Source organism: Pecten maximus, chromosome 5 (assembly GCF_902652985.1).
Source record: "Pecten maximus chromosome 5, xPecMax1.1, whole genome shotgun sequence".
NCBI lineage: Eukaryota > Metazoa > Mollusca > Bivalvia > Pectinida > Pectinidae > Pecten > Pecten maximus.
The window spans coordinates 46122647-46143137 of record NC_047019.1 but is presented as its reverse complement, the minus strand read 5'-3'; the positions used below and the strand labels follow the sequence as shown (position 1 = coordinate 46143137).

At 39.3% G+C, this 20491-nt stretch overlaps 1 protein-coding gene across 2 annotated transcripts in view; it reads left to right on the top strand.

Moving 5' to 3' along the window:
• The window catches only part of LOC117328184 (single-minded homolog 2-like), a 73854-nt gene that overhangs the window by 37418 nt on the left and 15945 nt on the right, over positions 1–20491 (top strand). For both annotated transcript variants that reach the window (XR_004532913.1, XM_033885597.1), the window contains exon 3: positions 9095–9174. Coding sequence is in view for 1 of the 2 variants with exons in the window: in XM_033885597.1 (XP_033741488.1) it covers positions 9095–9174 (80 nt within the window). In the remaining variant the exon portion in view is untranslated. The remainder of the gene's footprint in view (positions 1–9094; positions 9175–20491) is intronic.

The following is a 20491-nucleotide window of genomic DNA, read 5'->3' as shown; positions in this document are numbered from 1 at the left end:
TTTAAACAAAACCAAACCTATTTTTTGCAATATGCCTGATCCACATGAGCTCAGCTTTCTGTGTATTCATGAAACTTGCATTTTACGCATTTGTTTTGCCGAAAATAAACCGGTAGCTTAAGAAATTAAATGTCAAAAGCAAGACCAATGGATAGCAATGATACATATTAATAATTGGTCAAGTTACTTCTGTTTAATTGCAACAGAATTGTGATTTAAAGGCTTAAAGAATATCACTGGATTTGTTATTTACATGGACCTTAAGTGGTTATCAATGAATTGCTATCTAATTGAATCTGTAGACGAGTATTTAGATATATAGCGTATTGGTATTGATATAGATAATTAACGAGTGGAGCTGATTGACGAAGAGTCGTGGTCACAGTGACAAGGCCAATACAACTGTCTTTCCTATAGACTTCACAGGTGTAATCAACAGGTAGACGGTGTAAACAACAGGTAGACAGTGTAAACAACAGGTAGTCCGATGCATGCCCCCCCCCCCCCCCCCCCCCCCCCCCCCCCCGATTATCAGATTGCCACCTAGTAACACAACATACATACAGACTCGTACCTAAATAGTGTAGTCAGCCAACGATATCATGCATTCGGGGTCTCGTGCGACGCAATCACTAGCAGCCTTACAAAATGCAGGAAGTTGGCGACCGCATCACGCAGTTTCAAAATTTTGGACCATTCATCCGGTGTAGGACGTAATAAAGAAGAATCCAATTTTAAATAACAGCATTTATTTCAAGATAATTGTTATCGAAAAAAATATTTCAACTGATTCATGGATCCTTTTACGCTAGCTATTTTTCCACGGACTTTATTTCAAAGTCTCCGTTCCAGGATAAAGCGCTGTTCCGCCAATACACCATTCCAGATGCCCTTAGAGATATATTCTACTTATTTATATGGTAGTAGTGAACATGGAAATACAAGTAATAAACTGCATTCCGTTTCGGGCTATAGGTCATTGGTTATCCTGACACACTGTTAACAGGATACGTCATTGGTTATCCTGACACTGTTAACAGGATACGTCATTGGTTATCCTGACACTGTTAACAGGATACGTCATTGGTTATCCTGACACTGTTAACAGGATACGTCATTGGTTATCCTGACACTGTTAACAGGATACGTCATTGGTTATCCTGACACACTGTTAACAGGATACGTCATTGGTTACTGACACTGTTAACAGGATACGTCATTGGTTACTGACACTGTTAACAGGATACGTCATTGGTTATCCTGACACACTGTTAACAGGATACGTCATTGGTTACTGACACTGTTAACAGGATACGTCATTGGTTATCCTGACACACTGTTAACAGGATACGTCATTGGTTATCCTGACACTGTTAACAGGATACGTCATTGGTTATCCTGACACTGTTAACAGGATACGTCATTGGTTATCCTGACACACTGTTAACAGGATACGTCATTGGTTATCCTGACACACTGTTAACAGGATACGTCATTGGTTATCCTGACACACTGTTAACAGGATACGTCATTGGTTATCCTGACACTGTTAACAGGATACGTCATTGGTTATCCTGACACTGTTAACAGGATACGTCATTGGTTATCCTGAACCACTGTTAACAGGATACGCCATTGGTTATCCTGACACACTGTTAACAGGATACGTCATTGGTTATCCTGACACACTGTTAAAAGGATATGTCATTGGTTATTATGACACACTGTATACAGGACACGTCATTGGTTATCCTGACACACTGTTAAAAGGATATGTCATTGGTTATCATGACACACTGTTAACAGGATACGTCATTGGTTATCCTGACACTGTTAACAGGACACGTCATTGGTTATCCTGACACTGTTAACAGGACACGTCATTGGTTATCCTGACACTGTTAACAGGATACGTCATTGGTTACTGACACTGTTAACAGGATACGTCATTGGTTATCCTGACACTGTTAACAGGATACGTCATTGGTTATCCTGACACACTGTTAACAGGATACGTCATTGGTTATCCTGACACACTGTTAACAGGACACGTCATTGGTTATCCTGACACTGTTAACAGGATACGTCATTGGTTACTGACACTGTTAACAGGATACGTCATTGGTTATCCTGACACACTGTTAACAGGATACGTCATTGGTTATCCTGACACTGTTAACAGGATACGTCATTGGTTATCCTGACACACTGTTAACAGGATACGTCATTGGTTATCCTGACACACTGTTAACAGGATACGTCATTGCTTATCCTGACACACTGTTAACAGGATACGTCATTGGTTATCCCGACACTGTTAACAGGATACGTCATTGGTTATCCTGACACACTGTTAACAGGATACGTCATTGGTTATCATGACACACTGTTAACAGGATACGTCATTGCTTATCCTGACACACTGTTAACAGGATACGTCATTGGTTATCCCGACACTGTTAACAGGATACGTCATTGGTTATCCCGACACTGTTAACAGGATACGTCATTGGTTATCCTGACACACTGTTAACAGGATACGTCATTGCTTATCCTGACACACTGTTAACAGGATACGTCATTGGTTACTGACACTGTTAACAGGATACGTCATTGGTTACTGACACTGTTAACAAGATACGTCATTGGTTATCCTGACACTGTTAACAGGATACGTCATTGGTTATCCTGACACACTGTTAACAGGATACGTCATTGGTTACTGACACACTGTTAACAGGATACGTCATTGGTTACTGACACTGTTAACAGGATACGTCATTGGTTATCCTGACACTGTTAACAGGATACGTCATTGGTTATCCTGACACACTGTTAACAGGATACGTCATTGGTTATCCTGACACACTGTTAACAGGATACGTCATTGGTTATCCTGACACACTGTTAACAGGATACGTCATTGGTTATCCTGACACTGTTAACAGGATACGTCATTGGTTATCCTGACACACTGTTAACAGGATACGTCATTGGTTATCCTGACACTGTTAATAGGATACGTCATTGGTTATCCTGACACTGTTAACAGGATACGTCATTGGTTATACTGACACACTGTTAACAGGATACGTCATTGGTTATCCTGACACTGTTAACAGGATACGTCATTGGTTATCCTGACACACTGTTAACAGGATACGTCATTGGTTATCCTGAACCACTGTTAACAGGATACGTCATTGGTTATCCTGACACTGTTAACAGGATACGTCATTGGTTACTGACACTGTTAACAGGATACGTCATTGGTTATCATGACACCGTTAACAGGATATGTCATTGGTTATCATGACACCGTTAACAGGATACGTCATTGGTTATCATGACACCGTTAACAGGATACGTCATTGGTTACTGACACTGTTAACAGGATATGTCATTGGTTATCATGACACCGTTAACAGGATATGTCATTGGTTATCATGACACCGTTAACAGGATACGTCATTGGTTACTGACACCGTTAACAGGATACGTCATTGGTTATCCTGACACTGTTAACAGGATACGTCATTGGTTATCCCGACACTGTTAACAGGATACGTCATTGGTTATCATGACACACTGTTAACAGGATACGTCATTGGTTATCCTGACACTGTTAACAGGATACGTCATTGGTTATCCTGACACTGTTAACAGGATACGTCATTGGTTATCCTGACACTGTTAACAGGATACATCATTGGTTATCATGACACACTGTTAACAGGATACGTCATTGGTTATCCTGACACACTGTTAACAGGATACGTCATTGGTTATCCTGACACTGTTAACAGGATACGTCATTGGTTATCCTGACACTGTTAACAGGATACGTCATTGGTTATCCCGACATACTGTTAACAGGACACGTCATTGGTTATCCTGACACACTGTTAACAGGATACGTCATTGGTTACTGACACTGTTAACAGGATACGTCATTGGTTTTCCTGACACTGTTAACAGGATACGTCATTGGTTATCCTGACACTGTTAACAGGATACATCATTGGTTATCATGACACACTGTTAACAGGATACGTCATTGGTTATCCTGACACACTGTTAACAGGATACGTCATTGGTTATCCTGACACTGTTAACAGGATACGTCATTGGTTATCCTGACACTGTTAACAGGATACGTCATTGGTTATCCTGACACTGTTAACAGGATACGTCATTGGTTATCCTGACACTGTTAACAGGATACGTCATTGGTTATCCCGACATACTGTTAACAGGACACGTCATTGGTTATCCTGACACACTGTTAACAGGATACGTCATTGGTTACTGACACTGTTAACAGGATACGTCATTGGTTTTCCTGACACACTGTTAACAGGATACGTCATTGGTTATCCTGACACACTGTTAACAGGACACGTCATTGGTTATCCTGACACTGTTAACAGGATACGTCATTGGTTATCCTGACACTGTTAACAGGATACGTCATTGGTTATCCTGACACACTGTTAACAGGATACCTCATTGGTTATCCTGCTCGTGGTGCTACAGTTGCGTCCTTCGCATCTTTTCCTGGTTATATTGCGGGAATAAAAATTCTCAATGATATATGTGTGTTTTTAATTAAATATGCTCAGCCTTATATAGTTCGTTTTGATATATTCTGTCGTTCGAAAAGTATACTAACGTGAATTTCATTAAAACAATTAAGTTTGTAATTCAACCGCCTTCAAATCGTTTTCATCTAATTGCACAATGGATAGCGTTTGCTAACGTCCGACACGGAAATGTCAAATTGGACATCTCAATAGATTTTGTCACACCGGGATGGTACTTGGGTAGGAAAAGTAAATATACCCCGATCTGTCGCGGATATGCTAATTATTGTTGATGACTTGGAGGCGGACCGGAATTCCGCCTCAGATGGATATAATACCCAGGGAAAGAATGGAGATGGTCGGGGCTTTCAAGTTAATGAGGAGAGAGAATATTAATGAGGAAAGCGAAATCTATAGGAGGTAAATAACAGTACATCGGCCTCGTCTAATTTAAAACGATTCCAAATATTTGATGAAAGCAATTTATAATGCAATTAAAATTTTAGCATAAACCTCACAGGAAGATGAAAAATAATCTCTAATACCAGAAACACTGCTGTATAGCATTATTCGCGTGGGAAGTTTATTTGATGGGCTCTGTTTGTAATCTGACCATAAAAACTGAAATGTTGCATACATTTTGATATTTGTTTCAATGTAAACAATCACAGCTAATGATAAAAACTCAATGTGCTTAATCAAAAATTACCGTAGTTTCAATAAACACCCCACATTATCGATATACTTGCTGGATAAAAAGTATACCGACTGCTGTCGACTAGTTCAACCCATACTTATGTCTACAGTATTTACTTATGTTAATCCAGGAAGACGACTGGTCAACAAACCCGGATCGTTTATGTTAATAACTAGAGTGAGAAATTCGCCAATACTAGTTATTTATATACCTGTACTTTTTATAACGATAGAAATTCCATGTACAATTGTATAAGTATGTAATCAATAATTAGAGTCTAAACAGTGGCGGTGTCTCCCCAGAGGGTACAGGGGGTGCTAATTACAGCCAGTCGGGCCCTGCTGACACGACAAGTTAACATTATTAGGCCCAGGTAAGGCGGGCCCTGCTGACACGACAAGTTAACATTATTAGGCCCAGGTAAGGCGAGCCCTGATGACATGACAAGTTAACATTATTAGGCCCAGGTAAGGCGGACCCTGCTGACACGACAAGTTAACATTATTAGGCCCAGGTAAGGCGAGCCCTGATGACATGACAAGTTAACATTATTAGGCCCAGGTAAGGCGGACCCTGATGACACGACAAGTTGACATTATTAGGCCAAGAAGCGGGCCCCGATGACACGACAAGTTAACATTATTAGGCCCAGGTAAGGCGGACCCTGATGACACGACAAGTTGACATTATTAGGCCAAGAAGCGGGCCCCGATGACACGACAAGTTAACATTATTAGGCCCAGGTAAGGCGGGCCCAGATGACACGACAAGTTAACATTATTAGGCCCAGGTAAGGCGGGCCCCGATGACACGACAAGTTTACATTATTAGGCCCATGGTTTACTCTTATGCTTGTATCACATCCTTTCGATATCTCATTATCAAGACCAGAAATAATTGGTCGGTACATGGTCCCACAAAGTGATATACGTCAATGAGGTGTAAAAGATATTCCAACACCGGCCATCTTGACGAGTGATGGAAAGAAAACAAAGGATAATGACCCCGATAACACTGTTATCACCTTACAAGAACTGTTTGTTTACTTTGCAAATTAATAAAATACGTCAAAGAGCGAGGCAACATCTGTCTCCTACTCGCTACCTGAAACTCCGACAATAGCTATCATCACCGGTGCCATGTTTACCTCGGAACACGTGTGTGTTGACCTCTTGACACCACAGTTAACCTTTGACCTCCCGTGATATCTCCTTAACAACGAACGCACGAAAAGTCATTTCACTAAATATAATGGAGAGTAATAATGCATTACCTGTAGTACCGTTTGTAGTAGTTGGTTAGACACACTGAATATACGACAGAAGTAAATATTTCATTATTTTGGTAATATGTCATCAGCGTAAAAATATCGTACATAAATACTGGTATGGTTATAACATAAATATAAATACATATGTTTTAAACCTTTTACCACATCTACAAGTAAATTAATCTTACTGATGAATAATTCAACAAATCACACACACACCCATGTTAGAACAGCCACTTGTAACTAGGGAACACCATTGGACTGAACAAAATGTTATTTCTGATTAATCTGTAGTAAAATCTAGTCGTTAAAGCCGACAAGTATGAGAATAATCACCATTATTCAAGTAAGGAAGTATGGCTAAATTGTTACTTTATAGAACAGTAAAAACAATATAACACAAAATGTACAGTGTACAACAGAAAACCGGGATACATGGATACCGTTTATAACCGAGGGAATGACGCTCACCCTTCACGGGTACCTGGATCTGCATTATTTTGGAAATTCCGGACGTCCTTACTTGCTGTTGTTACTGCTTAAGGCTGAAATTTTACCACTGTAGAATGAGTTTAAATGTCGCGAGCAGTTTGAATATCGCGAGCAGTTTGAATGTCGCGAGCAGTTCTAATGTCGTGAGCAGTTCTAATGAGCAGTTTGAATGTCGTGAGCAGTTCTAATGTCATGGGCAGTTTAAATGTCATGAGCAGTTTGAATGTCGTGAGCAGTTTAAATGTCATGAGCAGTTCTAATGTCATGAGCAGTTCTAATGTCGTGAGCAGTTTAAATGTGCCATGCTTTGTTTAGTTACCTGACTTCAGGGATCAGTTTGGGTTGGTTTAATATTGTCTAACGTCCTATAAACATCTATTGTCAATTAAGGACGTCTTCAGCGGCCAGAAAACACACAAATCGTACTACTATTCTTTTTATGGTTCATGGTGTTATCTGCAGTAATTATATTTTCAGCATTTCAACGCTGGAAATATATATGAAAGTCTGTTCCCTGTCTATATATACATGTAATCCGTTATTATTGCAATAAACGGAAGAATAACTGTGTGTTTTTACTCTTTAACTATTTAATTACATGTTTCCCAAAGATTATTAGCAGGTTATAACGACAAACCTTTAGGTGGCGCAGAAATATAGGTCTTTCACTTATTTACGTTGGTCTGCGTGTCTCGTATATACGATTCGTTTCTCTGATAATTCCGCCAATTTCCCCAAACGAAGCCTCCTTACCGAAAACATATTGTTATCATCAACACCACCACTTTAGTTGCGCCTGCTAACACCCCCGGCGACCCCCCTTATAATGGATCATTCGGATTGATGGACAAATTGGGTGTTTATGAGCAGCCCTCTTGTCGCAACATTGAAACCAAACGCTATTCACAAACTAGCCCCCTCCTGTCGACTAACGGCTTTCCATTGCTTTTTTGCTGTAGGCCAAAAGAACGTCAATATTAATTACTGGCACGGAACTGGTAAAAATCCGGATTCCATTATACGGTCAGAATTGAAACCAGTATCGAACATTTTCTCCTAATTGATTAAAATCTCATTAAGCGGATTTCCCGTTGTGCTTTGTTCCTATAATATGCTATTTAGAGAGCTAAAGAAAACTCGATAATTAAGGGGGCTTTGTAAGTTGGTCGTTTCGCTCCTCTGCCATTACACGTGACAGTGGTTGTAAGGAAATACCATGCAGGGCGGAGTCTGAACAGCATGACTCCCTTGTACCCCTAACTTTACCCAGTTCTGCTTTAATAGTATCTCAAATGAATGAAATTATTCGTTTGGAAATGTCAAATCGACCATTATTTGCCACCATCAAGTCCTCAAGCGCCTGTTTATAATAAGAGGATTGTCGATATGACTGCTACAGGAGATGTCTAGTTCTTTGTCACCTAACATAAACACTTCCTTGTCAACTATATCTAAATTCTACTAGATCTTATCTTTGATTTGTAATAAACATATATCATAATTATGAAAATATGATATTACATATATATTAAATATAATATTTACGTCATATACAAAGTTACCGCACACTCTTTGTTACCAGTGTCTGTTTTGGAGCAAGGTTTAAAATTGATGATAGTAACTAATATCTGTTTTGGAACAAGGTTTAAAATTGATGATCGTAACTGATATCTGTTTTGGAGCAAGGTTTAAAATTGATGATCGTAATTAATATCTGTTTTGGAGCAAGGTTTAAAATTGATGATCGAAACTAATATCTGTTTTGGAACAAGGTTTAAAATTGATGATCGTAACTGATATCTGTTTTGGAGCAAGGTTTAAAATTGATGATCGTAATTAATATCTGTTTTGGAGCAAGGTTTAAAATTGATGATAGTAACTAATATCTGTTTTGGAACAAGGTTTAAAATTGATGATTGTAACTAATATCTGTTTCGGAGCAAGGTTTAAAACTGATGATTGCATATTTTTTTGTGTGTGTTTTAAATAGTTGTTTAAGTATTTAAACCCCAAACCATATGAGATAATCCTGGGCGGTATGATTGATTGCAGGTCTCGGTGATGGCTGGGGACAGAGACAAATGGGACATAGGACAAGACTCGACAAGGAACTGGGCTCGCATCTATTACAGGTTGGTACCTCGGCAGCAAAAAAAAGAATGACCTTGTTAACCTCAGTAAAAGGGGGGCATGTTTATTTGGGTCACATATTCATAAAACATTGTCGACAGGTGTCAGATTAATGAGGGTACTTAAGGGACATAACTTCAAATTAAATGGTAAAATTACAATGCCAACCATCGCTTTATATGTATTATGTTTACGTTTTTACATTGAGTACAACTTGACATAACGTCGCCCCTCGTCAGCCTTACGGAGGTTGTTATCAGAGTGGACATGTCCCTCGTCAGCCTAACGTCTGTTATCAGAGTGGAAATGTCCCTCGTCAGCCTGACGTCTGTTATCAGAGCGGACATGTCCCTCGTCAGCCTTACGGAGGTTGTTATCAGAGTGGACATGTCCCTCGTCAGCCTAACGTCTGTTATCAGAGTGGACATGTCCCTCGTCAGCCTTACGTCTGTTATCAGAGTGGACATGCCCCTTGCCAGCCTAATGTCTGTTATCAGAGCGGACATGTCCCTCGTCAGCCTTACGGAGGTTGTTATCAGAGTGGACATGTCCCTCGTCAGCCTAACGTCTGTTATCAGAGTGGACATGTCCCTCGTCAGCCTTACGGAGGTTGTTATCAGAGTGGACATGTCCCTCGTCAGCCTTACGGAGGTTGTTATCAGAGTGGACATGTCCCTCGTCAGCCTTACGTCTGTTATCAGAGTGGACATGTCCCTCGTCAGCCTTACGTCTGTTATCAGAGTGGACATGTCCCTCGTCAGCCTTACGGAGGTTGTTATCAGAGTGGACATGTCCCTCGTCAGCCTAACGTCTGTTATCAGAGTGGACATGTCCCTCGTCAGTCTTAGGGAGGTTGTTATCAGAGTGGACATGTCCCTCGTCAGCCTTACGTCTGTTATCAGAGTGGACATGTCCCTCGTCAGCCTTACGTCTGTTATCAGAATGGACATGTCCCTCGTCAGCCTAACGTCTGTTATCAGAGTGGACATGTCCCTCGTCAGTCTTACGGAGGTTGTTATCAGAGTGGACATGTCCCTCGTCAGCCTTACGTCTGTTATCACAGTTGACATGCCCCTTGCCAGCCCAATGCCTGTTATCAGAGTGGACATGTCCCTCGTCAGTCTTAGGGAGGTTGTTATCAGAGTGGACATGTCCCTCGTCAGCCTTACGGAGGTTGTTATCAGAGTGGACATGTCCCTCGTCAGCCTAACGTCTGTTATCAGAGTGGACATATCCCTCGTCAGCCTTACGTCTGTTATCAGAGTGGACATGTCCCTCGTCAGCCTTACGGAGGTTGTTATCAGAGTGGACATGTCCCTCGTCAGCCTAACGTCTGTTATCAGAGTGGACATGTCCCTCGTCAGCCTTATGTCTGTTATCAGAGTGGACATATCCCTCGTCAGCCTGACGTCTGTTATCAGAGTGGACATATCCCTCGTCAGCCTTATGTCTGTTATCAGAGTGGACATGTCCCTCGTCAGCCTTACGTCTGTTATCAGAGTGGACATGTCCCTCGTCAGCCTTACGTCTGTTATCAGAGTGGACATGTCCCTCGTCAGCCTGACGTCTGTTATCAGAGTGGAAATGTCCCTCGTCAGCCTTACGTCTGTTATCAGAGTGGACATGTCCCTCGTCAGTCTTAGGGAGGTTGTTATCAGAGTGGACATGTCCCTCGTCAGCCTTACGTCTGTTATCAGAGTGGACATGTCCCTCGTCAGCCTTACGTCTGTTATCAGAATGGACATGTCCCTCGTCAGCCTAACGTCTGTTATCAGAGTGGACATGTCCCTCGTCAGTCTTACGGAGGTTGTTATCAGAGTGGACATGTCCCTCGTCAGCCTTACGTCTGTTATCACAGTTGACATGCCCCTTGCCAGCCCAATGCCTGTTATCAGAGTGGACATGTCCCTCGTCAGTCTTAGGGAGGTTGTTATCAGAGTGGACATGTCCCTCGTCAGCCTTACGGAGGTTGTTATCAGAGTGGACATGCCCCTTGCCAGCCCAATGCCTGTTATCAGAGTGGACACGTCCCTCGTCAGTCTTAGGGAGGTTGTTATCAGAGTGGACATGTCCCTCGTCAGTCTTACGTCTGTTATCAGAGTGGACATGTCCCTCGTCAGCCTTACGTCTGTTATCAGAGTGGACATGTCCCTCGTCAGCCTAACGTCTGTTATCAGAGTGGACATGTCCCTCGTCAGTCTTACGGAGGTTGTTATCAGAGTGGACATGTCCCTCGTCAGCCTGACGTCTGTTATCAGAGTGGACATGTCCCTCGTCAGCCTGACGTCTGTTATCACAGTGGACATGTCCCTCGTCAGCCTGACGTCTGTTATCAGAGTGGACATGCCCCTCGTCAGCCTTACGGAGGTTGTTATTAGAGTGGACATGTCCGTCGTCAGCCTTACGTCTGTTATCACAGTTGACATGTCCCTCGTCAGTCTTACGGAGGTTGTTATCACAGTGGACATGTCCATCGTCAGCCTAACGTCTGTTATCAGAGTGGACATGTCCCTCGTCAGCCTAACGTCTGTTATCACAGTGGACATGTCCCTCGTCAGCCTAACGTCTGTCATCAGAGTGGACATGTCCCTCGTCAGCCTAATGTCTGTTATCACAGTGGACATGTCCCTCGTCAGCCTTATGTCTGTTATCACAGTGGACATGTCCCTCGTCAGCCTGACGTCTGTTATCAGAGTGGACATGTCCCTCGTCAGCCTGACGTCTGTTATCAGAGTGGACATGTCCCTCGTCAGCCTGACGTCTGTTATCAGAGTGGACATGTCCCTCGTCAGCCTGACGTCTGTTATCAGAGTGGAAATGTCCCTCGTCAGCCTAACGTCTGTTATCAGAGTGGACATGTCCCTCGTCAGCCTGACGTCTGTTATCACAGTGGAAATGTTCCTCGTCAGCCTGACGTCTGTTATCAGAGTGGACATGTCCCTCGTCAGCCTGACGTCTGTTATCACAGTGGACATATCCCTCGTCAGCCTGACGTCTGTTATCAGAGTGGACATGTCCCTCGTCAGCCTGACGTCTGTTATCACAGTGGACATGTCCCTCGTCAGCCTGACGTCTGTTATCAGAGTGGAAATGTCCCTCGTCAGCCTAACGTCTGTTATCAGAGTGGAAATGTCCCTCGTCAGCCTAACGTCTGTTATCAGAGTGGACATGTCCCTCGTCAGCCTTACGGAGGTTGTTATCAGAGTGGACATGTCCCTCGTCAGCCTTACGTCTGTTATCAGAGTGGACATGTCCCTCGTCAGCCTGACGTCTGTTATCAGAGTGGACACGTCCCTCGTCAGCCTGACGTCTGTTATCAGAGTGGACATGTCCCTCGTCAGCCTAATGTCTGTTATCACAGTGGACATGTCCCTCGTCAGCCTAATGTCTGTTATCAGAGTGGACATGTCCCTCGTCAGCCTGACGTCTGTTATCAGAGTGGAAATGTCCCTCGTCAGCCTAACGTCTGTTATCAGAGTGGACATGTCCCTCGTCAGCCTTACGTCTGTTATCAGAGTGGAAATGTCCCTCGTCAGCCTAACGTCTGTTATCAGAGTGGAAATGTCCCTCGTCAGCCTAACGTCTGTTATCAGAGTGGACATGTCCCTCGTCAGCCTTACGGGGGTTGTTATCAGAGTGGACATGTCCCTCGTCAGCCTTACGTCTGTTATCAGAGTGGACATGTCCCTCGTCAGCCTGACGTCTGTTATCAGAGTGGACATGTCCCTCGTCAGCCTGACGTCTGTTATCAGAGTGGAAATGTCCCTCGTCAGCCTGACGTCTGTTATCAGAGTGGAAATGTCCCTCGTCAGCCTAACGTCTGTTATCAGAGTGGACATGTCCCTCGTCAGCCTTACGGGGGTTGTTATCAGAGTGGACACGTCCGTCGTCAGCCTTACGTCTGTTATCAGAGTGGACATGTCCCTCGTCAGCCTTACGTCTGTTATCAGAGTGGACATGTCCCTCGTCAGCCTGACGTCTGTTATCACAGTGGACATGTCCCTCGTCAGCCTGACGTCTGTTATCAGAGTGGACATATCCCTCGTCAGCCTGACGTCTGTTATCAGAGTGGACATGTCCCTCGTCAGCCTGACGTCTGTTATCACAGTGGACATGTCCCTCGTCAGTCTTACGGAGGTTGTTATCAGAGTGGACATGTCCCTCGTCAGCCTTACGTCTGTTATCAGAGTGGACATATCCCTCGTCAGCCTGACGTCTGTTATCAGAGTGGACACGTCCCTCGTCAGCCTTACGGAGGTTATGAGAGTGGACACGTCCCTCGTCAGCCTTACGGAGGTTATGAGAGTGGACATGTCCCTCGTCAGCCTTACGTCTGTTATCAGAGTGGACATGTCCCTCGTCAGCCTGACGTCTGTTATCACAGTGGACATGTCCCTCGTCAGCCTTACGGAGGTTGTTATCAGAGTGGACATGCCCCTTGCCAGCCCAATGCCTGTTATCAGAGTGGACATGCCCCTCGTCAGCCTTACGGAGGTTATGAGAGTGGACATGTCCCTCGTCAGCCTGACGTCTGTTATCACAGTGGACATGTCCCTCGTCAGTCTTACGGAGGTTGTTATCAGAGTGGACATATCCCTCGTCAGCCTGACGTCTGTTATCAGAGTGGACATGTCCCTCGTCAGCCTGACGTCTGTTATCACAGTGGACATATCCCTCGTCAGCCTGACGTCTGTTATCAGAGTGGACATGCCCCTCGTCAGTCTTAGGGAGGTTGTTATCAGAGTGGACATGTCCCTCGTCAGTCTTACGGAGGTTGTTATCAGAGTGGACATATCCCTCGTCAGCCTGACGTCTGTTATCAGAGTGGACACGTCCCTCGTCAGCCTGACGTCTGTTATCAGAGTGGACATGTCCTTCGAAGCGAGAGAACCTGAAGTAATATTTATTTCCGTTGGCTGAAGATCGTGTGTGATTCTGTCTGCCGTATACCATGTAACAGGATATGTAGTCCATGCATAACTAAAATAAAATCCGTACAGAACTCTCCAGTGACGGAGGTCCGATCAGTGGTTTATCTTCACCCCGCAGAGGCCTTGTGTTCGTGACAACGCATTCGTGACATAACTAGTGGCGGGAGACTGAGTGCGCGAAGAGCATGTCAGTTCCAACTACTGTGTAATTTGTTGACGACTACCGAAATATGTGATAACTAATGGTGATATTTTACGATCATTGACCTAGAAGCTCCCTACATCCTAATGGGTGGCAGTATAATTAGTGTTTAATGACGTCCCCCATACGTTACCATATTGGAAATATTGTTAATTGTTTTGGCATGTGGTTGATAAAAATAATTAATTTCTGCTCAGACCTGAAACACGTCCATCATGATGATATTGAAGGAATTCAGAAAAGTGATGCACAGATAATCCTAGATGAACCGCGATAAACACTGTCGTCACAACTGTTTTAACTATAGATAGATTTAAACAATACGACGAAATGAGAGTCCAAATAATGGTAACATTAACGAAGAAGATTTTGCTTTTGTTAATGGAACAAGAACAATTTTTCCCCATAAATTCGTTTTGCAAGTTTAATCCGTGATTGTGATGAATTGTCACGTCACGCCATTAGGATTTCGAGCTCAGTATGTAAAAAGGAAGAGTGAATAACGACATGCAAACGAAACCATAATTCAAAATTAGAATCGATTAAACGAGGTCAAAATGTAAAAGAGCTTTATAATTGCTCTGTTGCTACTAAAACATAGCCAGGTATTCTCAAATCCACTGTAAAATGGGTTCAAAAGGGTTTAAACTAACTATTACATTTATTTGTCCATTTCTCCTTGGAGAAGATGACAACGATTTACAGAGCAAACTAACACTACATCTATAAAGTAAAATAATAATAATAATACAAAACAAAAAACAAAAACAAATATTTATATATACACAAAAGCGTATTGATTAAATATCATAATAATGTTTTATAGAAAATGATAACATTATGGATTATAAAATAGAACGTCAAAAGTTATACATCAAATGCCTTAACAAAGATTTATAAAAAATGATAAAATAATGGATTACAAAATAGAACGTCAAAAGTGATACATCAAATACCTTAACAAAGAATTATAGAAAATGATAACATTATGGATTATAAAATAGAACGTCAAAAGTTATACATCAAATGCCTTAACAAAGATTTATAGAAAATAATATCGAAACAGTTAATAAAATATAAACTATAGATTACAGATAAAAATAAATAATATCACTGTGGTTTATAAACTAGAATGTCAAAAGCTGTACATCATTCAATTACCTTAACAAAGATTTATAGAAAAGAATATCGCTACAGTTTATAAAATAGAAATTACAGGTGTTATATAAGGATTAATACACGTAGAATGAAAATGATTTACAGAAAATAATAACAATGTGGTTTGCAAAATAGAACGTCAAATTTCTATCAAATATCTTAAAGATCTATTGAACAAAAACAAACTACAATTTATAAAATAAAATATTAAAGGTTTTTAAATATGATGCAATAACTAAGATTTATAGAAAATAGTATCGATACAATGAATGTAAAATAAACTAAAAGTAAAAGTTATAAATCAATGTATTCAAAAAGATTTATAGAAAATAATAACGCTATGGTTTATAATATGGTAAGTCCTGTTATACATCACATATAAGAAATACAGATCAAAATACACTACAGTTTATCAAATAGAATATCAAAGGTTTTAAATATAAAACAATGAAAGTGATTGATAGGAAATAATATCACTGTGGTTTACAAACTAGAATATTAAAAGCTAGACATCATTCAAATACCTTAACAAAGATTTATAGAAAAGAATATCGCTACAGTTTAAAAAATAGAAATTAAAGGTTATATATATAAATTGATACATGTACAGTTTTTGTAGAAAGAAAATGATTTATAGAAAATAATAACTGCATGGTTTATAAAATAGAACATCAAATATCTTAACAAAGATTTTAAAAAAATGATATAGCTACAGTTTATGAAATAGAATATTTATAAATTATCATAATAAAGATTTATAGAACAAAACGACACTACATATCAAAGGAGAGCATACCAAAGAATATTTGCTAACAAAGTTATACCACTACCAGTTAATTAAATAAAATATCAACGTTTACAAATGAAATAGTACGGCGCTGATTTATAGAAAATACGTTTGGTAACGAGCAGTATAACAATGATGGCCAAACACAATGTGACTAATACAGGTAGTCAGGATAACAATGATGGCCAAACACAATGTGACTAATACAGGTAGTCAGGATAACAATGATGGCCAAACACAATGTGACTAATATATGTAGTCAGGATAACAATAGTTAACTAATATAGATTATAGAACAAATCAAATGTTGATTTATACACGAGCAATGGTGATGGAACATAACTACAATAGTTTATCGATCATAATTACAATAGTTTATCGATCATAATAACAATGGTTTATAGATCATAATTACAATGGTTTATAGATCATAATTACAATAGTTTATCGATCATAATTACAATGGTTTATCGATCATAATTACAATGGTTTATAGATCATAATTACAATGGTTTATAGATCATAATTACAATGGTTTATAGATCATAACTACAATAGTTTATCGATCAAAATTACAATGGTTTATAGATCATAAGTACAATGGTTTATAGATCATAACTACAATGGTTTATAGATCATAATTACAATGGTTTATAGATCATAATTACAATGGTTTATAGATCATAACTACAATGGTTTATAGATTATAATTACAATGGTTTATAGATCATAATTACAATGGTTTATAGATCATAATTACTATGGTTTATAGATCATAATTACAATGGTTTATAGATCATAATTACAATGGTTTATAGATCATAATTGCAATGGTGATGGAACATAACTACAATAGTTTATCGATCATAATTACAATGGTTTATCGATCATAATTACAATGGTTTATAGATCATAATTACAATGGTTTATAGATCATAATTACAATAGTTTATCGATCATAATTACAATGGTTTATAGATCATAATTACAATGGTTTATAGATCATAACTACAATAGTTTATCGATCATAATTACAATGGTTTATAGATCATAATAACAATGGTTTATCAAACATAATTACAATAGTTTATCGATCATAATTACAATGGTTTATCGATCATAATTACAATGGTTTATAGATCATAATTACAATGGTTTATAGATCATAATTACAATGGTTTATCGAACATAATTCCAGTGGTTTATCGAACATAATAACAATGGTTTATCAAACATAATAACAATGGTTGATCGAACATAATAACAATGGTTTATAGATCATAATTACATTGGTTTATAGATCATAATTCCAGTGGTTTATCGAACATAATAACAATGGTTTATCATACATAATTCCAGTGGTTTATCGAACATAATAACAATGGTTTATCAAACATAATAACAATGGTTTATCGAACATAATAGCAATGGTTTATAGATCATAATTACAATGGTTTATCAAACAAAATTACAATGGTTCATCGAACATAATTCCAGTGGTTTATCGAACATAATAACAATGGTTTATCAAACATAATAACAATGGTTTATCGAACATAATAACAATGGTTTATAGATCATAATTACAATGGTCTATCGATCATAATTACAATGGTTTATAGATCATAATTCCAGTGGTTTATCGAACATAATAACAATGGTTTATCGAACATAATTCCAGTGGTTTATCGAACATAATAACAATTGTTTATCAAACATAATAACAATGGTTTATCAAACATAATAACAATATTTTATCAAACATAATAACAATGGTTTATCAAACATAATAACAATGGTTTATAGATCATAATTACAATGGTTTATCGATCATAATGACAATGGTTTATAGATCATAATTACAATGGTTTATCGATCATAATTACAATGGTTTATAGATCATAATAACAATGGTTTATCAAACATAATTACATTGGTTTATTGAACAGAATAACAAGGGTTTATTGAACAGAATAACAATTGTTTAAACATGTATAGAACAGAATTGATATGATTAATGGAAGAGAAATAAAGTGGTTTACGAAAGAGAATAACAATGCTTTATCAAAAGAAATAACGTTATCACGGCGTTCATCAGATTAGTGGGATCTCTTTTTATATAAAGATAAAACAAAATTATGACAATAAGGAAAATGGATGTTTGAAAGGGTTGTATAAAAATATTGATACATGAGGGCATACCCTGGATACAGGAGGGCATACCCTAGATACTCGAGGGCAAACCCTAGATACACGAGGGCAAACCCTGGTTACATGAGGCCGCCTGGATACAACACTAAACAGCAAATACAAAATAAACACGTTAAGATATAGAATGGGAGGTGAATTATAAAGCCCGGAATCTGTTTTTTTTTTTTCAATTAGATCATTTGATGGTCTCACAAAAGCAATAAACATTTATTTAAAAAATAACCAGACAAGCCTATTAAATGATATTAATGGTCTAAATATATGTAAGAAGAGTCTTTTTATAGTTTGTGTTGGTTTATTCTTTCAAATACAAAATATTTCATTTTCAATGCTGACATGTATTCATAAAAATTGTGGTAATGAACACTTTCAAAAAACCTCAATGACAGAAAATGAATTAATCAATAACAATGCAAGTATATATTAAAATGTAGTCTGGAACCTTTAACACTTCGTGCCGACTTACCCTTGAATGGGAACATCTTCCCATTTTATATACATATAAATGCAACCATCTGTAGCATAGTAAATATCTGTTGACAATTTTCCTATATACGACTGTAGTTATATATGAATAAGAATTCAATGTATCTTAATATCACGATGTTAAACGTGTTATATAAAAATAAATTTATATAATTATTTAGTTTTAAATAACAATACACCATGTCAGGGTAATTCATGATTTTTTCAGTACCATATGGTAACCGATCCAGGTTATTGGTTTATGTAGAGAGTACATCTTACAGTTACTTACAGATATAAATTGATAAAGGTCACATATAACATCTGTTTGAGTAAAATGTCTTTGAAAACCTTTCAGTATGATTTACATAAGGACCTAATGCACCAGTTAGTTACATTAGTGTGTTATCATAATGAAAGGCCGTAGACGAATTACAGCCAGCCACCATGAAATTAACATACACAGAAGTAATAACAATGCTTATCAACGGAGCTGGTGTGAAGGAAATCATCGGTGATATGAGGTCAAGACATTTAACAGCATTTCTTGGTCCTAGGATCTTTGACAGAGAGGAAGCTGCAACCCTCCCCTTGATGTAGCAATGCTTCATCTTGATTACATCAGGCGACAATACGCGTCTCTTATCTGCCACTTAACGTGTTTCTGATAACACGAACATCGCATCAAATGATTAGTCCGATATCTCGCTAAATATTGTCTGAAAAATCATCCGGAATAGTTGCTCCTTTTTTCATTTCCTTCACGTAGTTGTTTCTCCGAAGTTAATTGTAATCGGGTTTGGCAGGGAGAATTTGTCTTCTATTACACTTTTAAGCGTAAAAGCTACATCCAATTACATGCTTATCCGCGCGTTTTTCTCGGCACGCTGATACCCGACATAAAGTAGCTTTCCTTGTCCCGTCATTACACTTCCTTATTAACATTCAGCCCTACTTTGCTCTCCGATGCCATTTGTAAAAACGATTTTGACCGTTTTAATTGATTTGCCTGAGAATTGGTTGACTGGCTGGCGAGGAGGGTTTCCACTGTCCTATAATAATTACTGGCGTGGGCATGGCTAGGCCGATTTTGTCCTTTCGGTTCAAAAGATTATTAGGATCCTTGGTGACGATAAAATAACTGAACAATAAGTAGATTTTAATTAAGTCGGACTTTGTAATGACCTATTATATCCGTTAAACCGTATCTGTAATGACAATGTTAGGAAATGTATATTAAATTTGGATACACAAGGAAATATCTTCTTTATTATTCATTCTGAAGTATATGTTAAATGGTCCTGTTTATCAGTACTAACTTATAATAACTCACAGTGATGGACCGAGTGACCTCTCGGTTATCCATGTTTTCACGCCCCCCCCCCCCCCCCCCCCCCCCCCCCCTCGGTTATCCATGTTTTCATTCCTCCTTCCTCCACCCCTCGGTTATCCATTTTTTCATACCCCCTCCCGACCCCTTCGGTTATCCATGTTTTCACGCCCCCACCCCCACCCTCAGTTATTATTCACTTCTGATGACGTCGTTGTTGACACTGTTGGATATT